Below are 8701 nucleotides of genomic sequence, written 5' to 3' on the forward strand. Positions count from 1 at the left end.
TTTTAACTTTAATTTTAGAAAGACTAAAAACTTTATAATTGATTTAATAATAAATATAGTCTTTTATTCTTTACATATTGTATCGTTTTAGTCTTAATTCTAAAACAATTAACCCTCATCCTCTACTCATTGTCAAAATTATTAAGTTCGAGAATATTTCTTCCTCGAATTAGACATGTTATTTCATACAAAAAATAAAAGTTTTCGATTTTGTGACCAAATTATAAAATATCTAAATATTTAGTGACCATTTGTGTAGTTTACCCAAATATCTATTTTCTGTAGTAAATCACGTTTCTCCGATCTTATTTTCTAGCTTCCCCAAACATTTATCTTTCGCTCCCACTTTCGCCCTTTTCCATCGCTCTCGACTGACTATAGATTTCTTTTCTTTTCTCTCCTGAATCTTCGGTTTGCATAGCTTAGCTCTTCGATTCAGTTAACGAACGAAGTTGATCTTTGATTATGCGCTTCTTTAGAAGGATAGCGGGGCTTTTCGGGTTCGCCAGAGACGATGCTCACGAAGTAAATGATCAAGAAAACGACCATCAAAGCGACAATAAAACACCCGGTAACCGTCCCGTTTTTCAAGAAACCGGCCTTCCTCGAAGGGGTTTTAGCGTCCCTGTTCAAGTCGCCGTCGATCGTTCTCAGCCCGGTCCGGTCCTTCTCCCCTCCACTTCCGGTGACGGCGGCGTCCAGGTCCATCCCAATTTCTTTCGGTTTATTTTCTAATGGTATTTTCCCCCCTAGTTTCCAAATTTTAAGCTGTGGGTTATTGATATAATGCTATAATGGTAAACGTAGTTACTACATTTTTTTTGGTTATGAGTTGACTTATGGGTGATAGAATTAGGCAACTTAAAGGTTATTTTCTGAGTAAGAGCTTAATTGTTGCTAGTCATTTTTGGCCCAGTTAAGCAAGAAATCGATGTTTAAACTTTAATAATTTGGAATTAAGTGAGGGAGAAGTGACATTGAATCGTGTAATTAGGTTGTTAAGAGCTTGAGGTTAGCTTGGTGAAGATTTCTTATACTAGAATCTTTGATGTCTTTGAAGACAGGACCTATGTGATAGAGGGTACTTTCAGGCCATATTATCTTCCTTATATAATTTTTTACTGGGTTTGGTGCTGTCTGACATCTTCAAACTTCAGCATATTGGGTTTCCATCCAACATTGCTGCTTGAAATTTTTTGCTACATGATGAAATCAATTGGCATGTATGATTTCTGTTTTAATTCATGATGGAGTTGAATTTTTAATGTTTAAATCAAGTAGGCTGTTGGAGTTGTAGTCATTCGAGGAGGTCATTTTGAGTCAATTCTCAAATGACCTCCACGTTATTGTTTCAGATGTTCATGGAAAATATGCAATGATAGATCAGATCCTGATGTATTTGATGGCTTGACGCTCAGGAAGATGCATTCTAATGCATATTAGACACGATAAATTACTTTTGTTTAGCGTCTGTTTTTTATCCCTTTTCTGTCTTTTGTTTCTTTTCATTTACTAAAAGATATACATTTACCTTCTTCTTTTTCCTTCCCTCAAATTCCTGTCTTGACTTATTGTTCAATAAATATGGGAATCGTTTTACAACATCTCTCTCTGCTCGTGGATGAATCTTTGGTGGTTGGTTTCAGATTTCCACCTTTTTCTTCCATATCTGATCTAACACTTATTATATTTATGGATAGAAGTGTTAGATTGTTATTTTGTTCCATTTCAGGAGTGGACTTTCTTGCTTGTGATTGTTTCTTCTAGCACATTAGCTATTACCTTCTTTTGATGGTGGCTAGATTTAGTGCAAGAATTGGTAGAAAACTAACACTAAGACAGAAGTGACTGTCTACTTGAATCCCTTAACCTTATCCTTTTGAAACAAGATTTGCGGAACATGACAATGCTAAAGGAAGTTGTCTAATAAACATGCTGACATGTAAATGTGAAGATGTTATTTTTTTTTACTTTGCAAGTTGATCTTGGTTCACTCTACCTTGGAACCAAAATCTGTCCATTTTGTACTTTGGTTAACTTTTTTTATGCCGAGTAGGTGAATTAAAGAAGTAGCTGGAGAGGGTGGCCGAAATGCGACTTATTATTGGTGCTGTTTCTAACCGTGAATAACATTATTTACCATTGATCACTTCATATAAGCTTGAGTTTAGTGAATGCCCATGTGGAAGTTGCAGTAGCTTTTATTGGTATCTGTTCTGTTCTAAGAGATAATTGTATGATGTATCCCAGGCTGTTGGTTTCATTAATTGGCCACTTCAATAAAATTTTCTCCACTTTTGGTTGTTTCGAACTGCCACAACTACTTATTTTATTGCAAATCTTCATCAAGCATGTTTCGAGTGGCTAATATTTTTGTCAATTCAGGGTCTGAAATGGTATGCAAAGTGTCTTAGGATAGATGAAGATGGAGACGTAGCAGATGAGTTCCTTGATGAAGTCTTACAAGAAACATCAGGTGCAGCTAGTGAAGAAAATGAGCAGAAGCCATACCCAAAGTTCGAAGTGAAGTACAGTACAAGACGAGCTAAGGTGAAGACTCAGGTGATGTCCCATGATGGTAAAGTCCAGCAGTGTGTGGAGTACCAGGGAAGACTGAAATGGGTATGATTCTTGGGTCTAGAAAAACCTGTTACCATATTTTTAAAATAGATTCTTCCTTTTCATTGTTCTAACTTGTACTGATAACCTGCATTTGACTGTATCAGTATCATTATGTAGTAAAAGGGCTTGTTAGATTATTTTTTTGTTTGTTTAGGCTTTTAAAAATGTTGGCTCTTCCATCAAAGATCCAAGTCGTCATGTATAAGTGGTGTTTGAATGATCTAAATCTAGATTTTCTTTTTTTCCCAACCTTGAGTTGAAAACTTAACCGAATAATATTTAAACGGGTCCCTGTGACTTCTGGCTCCAAGCCTACCAAGAGGTGAACCATACCGCTGCTCTCTGTTCCAATCCTACTAAAGGTGAAGGTTTCTATCGATAATTGAAAACCCCCTCAATATAATTCATTTTTAAGTCTGAAATTTGTTAATTTTTATTCACGTTAATCTTTAAATTAATATTTTTTAATTCGATTAGATCATATTGTAAAATTTGTCACACGTATCCAATCTCAGAGAGCTATGTCATCAGAAACCTAAAATAGAAAAAATATATATTAAGTTTAAAAATTATTTGATGTGAATAAAAAACATTTAAACATTAAATTGGAAAAAGAATCATAACATCAAATCCAACGATGGAAAAAATACAGTTCTTACAAAATCTGCGTACAAAGGAAAGTAGGATATGTAATCCTCTTTCCTCTTAATTATTGTTTTATCTCTTCCTGACCAATAAGTGCTTAGATTTTGAAACCGGTATCAATGGACCTTGTCGTGGTTCCCTGCAACACCTGCACTTCCCTCTACCGACAAACGCCACTTCACCCGCGACTCTCAACTCCAAAACGCGGCGCTTTTTCCTCCAGATACCGACCCAAGACTACGTCAGAGCTCCAGTCGCCGGTGAGCGTTACCAGCACGAACGGTAATCCTTTCCCTTCAATTCCTACTCATAAAGTCACCGTCCACGACAGGAAACAAGGTGTCGTTCACGAGTTTGTTGTTCCTGAGGTACGGTTCTTCACTCCGTTTGTTTCCTGAGAAAATGCCGAGGAAACGATTGACCTATTTGGTAGTCGGAATAGAATAACTAATTCTCAAATAGTAAAAGAAAATTAGGCCTTGCATTTTTATTTGTTAGGCTTGCAGTTTATCCGCTAGAACAACTTAGTTAAAGGATTGAATAGAGACTCATTTAGGGATATTTGATTGAAATTGCAGGACCAGTATATTTTACATACGGCTGAAGCTCAAAACATTACACTTCCATTCGCTTGCAGGCACGGTATTGTTCTTTAAAATCCGAATATGTTTTGTTTTTAATGTGGTAAAGGTGTCACATTTATCGATGATTTGAGTTTTGGGTCATATCCTTAAGATACTGCCATTGAGCTTTAGCTTATTGGAGTTTTTAGGCTGTTTTGAATGTTAATCTTTGTTTATTGGATGAAATTGTTTGTAATTAATAGTTCCTTTATATGGCAGGTTGTTGTACTAGCTGTGCGGTACGAGTAAAATCTGGACAAATAAGACAGCCCGAAGCTCTTGGGATATCTGCTGAACTGAAAGCAAAGGCATAGCTTTTATGTTTCTGATTTCTGGGTTATAAATTTCATTTGCTTGTTTTGCTTATTTTTTGTCATTTTAGTTTCAAATCAAAACATAGATGCTATTTCGTTGTGTTCGAGCCTTTAATGTTGTTTCATCATATTTTCATGTCTTAGTCATCGAATTTACCATAGCATAGGTTTCTAGATGAAATCAAGTCATTGCAACTTTAAGAATCATAGTCATTTACTCATTTAATCAACAGGAGAGGTATCAAATGAAAAATAAATGTATAATGTAAATGTAAACAGAAAAATATTCACGACACATGTTTGATTATTTAGGTTAACCAGATTAAGAGTATACTAGCGTAATTTGGAAGTAAACTTCACATTGATGTTTAATTTTGCTGAAATTTCTGTAGGTCATAACTGCAAAGATGCCACAGTGGTTTTAATGTCCATTTGAGTCTTAAATTAGATGATGATGAACTTTCTCTTTAATAATCATGAGCGCACTGTTAGATATGAACATGCGTATATTAAATTAACTGCATCTGTGGATAAATGTATTATACTACGTCATGTTGAACTTCTTGCATGTTCATTCTATTTAGTGTTTGGAGTTCACTGTATATTATTTTCTTCTTATTTTTGGGAATTAAATGCAGGGATATGCGCTTCTTTGTGTGGGGTTTCCATCTTCTGATGTTGAAGTGGAAACACAAGATGAGGATGAGGTAATGTGTAAAACCCTACCTATCTATTTAGTAGAACCGCTATCTTCTCTTTGTATGTTAAGCAAATGAAGGCATTGCAAACAACTCAAAGGCAGATTGCCACATCATATGCCTCAAATTATTGTGATAGGGGCATTTTGCACGTGTCTTTGTCCGCATTTATCTGACCTTCAAGACATAATGAGTATTGCTAACTCATATAGGATTTCTCGAGTGTCTTTAAACCTTTATTTATACATGTCAGAAATAATTTGAGTTTACTGGTGTGTGCAGGTGTATTGGCTTCAATTTGGAAGATATTTTGCTCGAGGACCAATTGTAAGCCCAAAAGTTCTGAAAATTTTGTACATAACAAGTAGTTGTTGAAGACAATAGGATAACTGAAAATGAGCTAAGCTGATGCGCAGCCATTGCTTCTTTCAGGATTTACTGCTTAATTCTCTCATCTGTTGGTCTTAAAATTGTATTTGTTGAACTTTGGCAGGAACGGGATGACTATGCATTGGAGCTAGCCCTGGGTGATGAATAAGCTACTTAAATTTTATAAGTAAAAGATGAGCATAAACCATGTAAAGCCTGCTGCGGATTCTTTATCTTGTCATTTTATATCACTTGCCTTAATTTTGCACCTCCCCCCTAAAGTACTGTGATTATGACTCCGTAAACTGGTGGTCTTAACCTCTTCAATGTATGTTTTCCCTGTGCCAATTTAGCATTTTCAGTTCTTTTTGACATACTATGATTGGCACTTTAGTTGTATCTGCCGTAATCCGTAATATATCATTTGCATGTCCATTGGCTCTACACGAAATGATTGTTGGTAAACTAGCTACTTGAAGGATTGTTTCATGTTTAAATAAAAAAGGATGATGAAATAACTGAGGATAGACGGGAAGCTAGAGATAATGCAAGGACGTCCAGATGCATGCCAAAGCTTTTGATTGAAGAGATTCCGATAATGAACTTGGCTTTTTGTATAAGGTTATACAGAGTGGTTCATGACCTTGGTTATGATCTCTTGGTGGGAGATTGTTGGACACTTGATTGAATATTGGAAATGGACGACATGGATGTTATCCTCCCAATTTTATGTAAATCTTTAATCAACGACAAAGGGCCAAATCCATTTCCAAGTTTTTGATATAACCAAAATGTCTTACCAGCTTAAATTAGCAAGCACTTGGAAACACACATGATTGCAAATTGAGTGGCCTTAGTGGTAAAAGGAGATATTGTTCTCTTTAAAAAATTCAAGTTCGACTAACTGTGTCTATAGGGATATATAATTGAGAAAGCCGAGCAATAATTGCAGAAAACGGTACAGTTCCATTTGAACTGACTTTATTTTGTAGCTAAGCACATTTGATAAGGTCAATGAAACAGTTACATTCATGTATACATTAGCTTTAGTTCCGGGCTCCTGCTGTAAAATTATTGGACCATGTATCTTTGGAGATAGCTAGGATTTATAAAGGACCACCTGATAGGGAAGTTTGAAAGATTAATTTTGATTATGGGGCTGAAATATCAACATAGATGGTAATATCTAAATGGAATCAACAGTACAGCCGAGACTCTCAGAGGCCTTGCCTCGATTGATCGATTGCGAATATTTTTTTTTTTTGATAGAATAGGGAGGCCTCATTAAAAACCCTATTCATACTCAACGAAATATGAAAGTTTCATCGAGCATTGGAAGGAGGAAAAGAGTCTCATAATTTTATTGCAACATCGAACATTACAACTTAGAAATCATCAGAACATAACATCCGGTATAAACCAAACCAAACAAAACAAAAACCCCTAACTCTAATAGATAAATCCTACACACAACCACACTCATCCAATGCCCTCTTTTGCCAACTTATCTGCCTCCCAATTAGCCGCTCTGGAAATATGTATGATCACCACATCTTTATCCCTATAAATCTCTAAGATTTGATTCAACGTTAAACACAATTGTTTTGGGCAACCCCCCAAATTCTTAATCCAATTAACCTGTAACACCCCAACCCGTACCCGACCCGAATACGAGTCCGAGGTGTCACATTGACTTTTAAAACCTTGACACTTAAAGAAAAAATTCCTGGGAAATTTAAAACTTTATTTAAAACAAAATACTTTAATTTACATATAAGAGACTACAAAATACAAACTCGATCAGAGTGCTCATAATTAACGACTTATTACATGCCAACACTCTATACACAACAAAATACATACTTTGTCGATTACTTCTGATCTGATCTTCTAGTAAAAATACTATCCTTGCCACTTCTATTCTTGCTCTTCATGTTTCTTGGTACCTACGTGTAAATCACTTACACGCTAAGTCATAGACTTAGTGAGGCAATAAATAAACATGTAACAATAGTTTCATGAATATGCATTCTTACCATTTGATCATGATATTTCAATATGCATGGATATATTTCCTATGACATATATAACCAAGTCATGCACACATGAAACTTACCTTTATGCATCACTTTCACTTTAATTTATATTTCAATTGTCGTTGTTGTTGCCAATGTATATTATTGAGAATAGAGGTATGTGAGTACATTGAGGTTGTGCACCAATGCTGTCACCACAGCTCGTATAAATTCCCTCATGGGGCACCGAACATTTGTTCAGTATTCGTCCCGAAGGACTGCTATATATGTCCCGTAGGACCACTACGTCCCGGAGGACTACAATACCCTCGACTCTTGGCATGCCAACTATACCTATAGCTCTCGTATCATATACTATGGGCATTTACGATGAATACTTTTCTCATCACTTGTTCTTTCTTTTCTGTCACATACCACATGTATGTGTAACCATGTATTTCATATCATATCACATGTATCATGTATTGCATATTCATATATCATTTCATATATTCACATAACTTATCTCATTTCACATTGATCACGTCTCATAGCATATATCACATATGCATATAATCATGTATATCATATCATATATCTTATGTTTCATGCTCTTATGTCTATGCATATCATATAACATATATAATAACCTATACCCATTTCATGTATTCATGCATATATAAGAATCACAAATCAATTAACATTTTAAGAGTCACTTTTTACCATAGTAACTCCATCACTAGCTCATCGCAAGCCAATGTTCAATAATATAAGTACAATTAAAATTGCACTCACCTTAGCCTTGCTTTGATTCGATTATAATCCTTTGATTATTCTGGAACTTGTTTAGGCTCAATATCTACATAAATATAACATTTCAAAACAACTATCAGAAGCCTAAACCTTAAACTTGATGTTAATAACTTAAGCCAGATTATTGAACCCAATTTCATTTTTCCTTTAGGGGGGAATCGATACCCCCCCAGGGGGGGGAATCAATACCCGTTGGACATACTGGAAATTTTCTCGTTCTAGAAGGGGAATCGATTCCCCTTCATAGGGTATCGGTTCCCTATGCCCAGAAATTGTATTTTAAGCCCGAAAATCATCAATTTTCACTTAATTCTTCTATTTTAAACCCCTATCATGTCATTAAACTCAACTACCATTACTTAAACCAACTTATATCCATGAAAATCATCTATAACTTCAAAATCCTATTCTTCATATGAAATTCAAGAATCATACTCAAATTTCAATATGTTCTAAATACAATTCTAACAGTTCATATTCCTTAATTAGCATGATGACAAGTCAAATTTAACTTCAAATTCAACTTATCAACTCTATTTCAAGATTTCATATAAAAACTCATTTTCTTAAATCTCTTATAACTTCTTCATCTTTTTGTTTTT

The 8701-nt window shown here is 35.1% G+C and overlaps 2 protein-coding genes across 2 annotated transcripts; both read left to right on the forward strand.

Annotated features, from left to right (window-relative positions):
- Window positions 1-377: 377 nt before the first annotated feature.
- Window positions 378-2781, forward strand: LOC120141971. Its single transcript, XM_039156742.1, has 3 exons — window positions 378-426; window positions 464-702; window positions 2386-2781. Exons 2-3 carry the CDS (start codon window positions 466-468, stop codon window positions 2626-2628), a joined length of 480 nt encoding a protein of 159 aa, XP_039012673.1. The 5' UTR covers window positions 378-426; window positions 464-465; the 3' UTR covers window positions 2629-2781.
- Window positions 2782-3347: 566 nt separating this feature from the next.
- On the forward strand, window positions 3348-5632 carry LOC120141974 (ferredoxin C 2, chloroplastic-like). The gene is made up of 6 exons (XM_039156744.1): window positions 3348-3635; window positions 3846-3909; window positions 4110-4198; window positions 4843-4911; window positions 5185-5229; window positions 5396-5632. Exons 1-6 carry the CDS (start codon window positions 3387-3389, stop codon window positions 5438-5440), a joined length of 561 nt encoding a protein of 186 aa, XP_039012675.1. The 5' UTR covers window positions 3348-3386; the 3' UTR covers window positions 5441-5632.
- Window positions 5633-8701: the final 3069 nt, after the last annotated feature.

Source organism: Hibiscus syriacus, unplaced genomic scaffold, assembly GCF_006381635.1.
Source record: "Hibiscus syriacus cultivar Baekdansim isolate YM2019G1 unplaced genomic scaffold, ASM638163v2 tig00110818_pilon, whole genome shotgun sequence".
NCBI classification, from domain to species: domain Eukaryota; kingdom Viridiplantae; phylum Streptophyta; class Magnoliopsida; order Malvales; family Malvaceae; genus Hibiscus; species Hibiscus syriacus.

What these genes read in the sequence shown, in the direction of transcription:
- LOC120141971 (XM_039156742.1), top strand. Translation starts at nt 466, where the DNA reads ATGCGCTTCTTTAGAAGGATAGCGGGGCTTTTCGGGTTCGCCAGAGAC. An exon ending in CCGGTGACGGCGGCGTCCAG is followed by an intron (nt 703 to 2,385) that starts GTCCATCCCAAT and finishes TTGTCAATTCAG; the next exon opens with GGTCTGAAATGGTATGCAAA.
- LOC120141974 (XM_039156744.1), top strand. Translation starts at nt 3,387, where the DNA reads ATGGACCTTGTCGTGGTTCCCTGCAACACCTGCACTTCCCTCTACCGA. An exon ending in ACGAGTTTGTTGTTCCTGAG is followed by an intron (nt 3,636 to 3,845) that starts GTACGGTTCTTC and finishes TTGAAATTGCAG; the next exon opens with GACCAGTATATTTTACATAC. An exon ending in ATTTTGCTCGAGGACCAATT is followed by an intron (nt 5,230 to 5,395) that starts GTAAGCCCAAAA and finishes GAACTTTGGCAG; the next exon opens with GAACGGGATGACTATGCATT.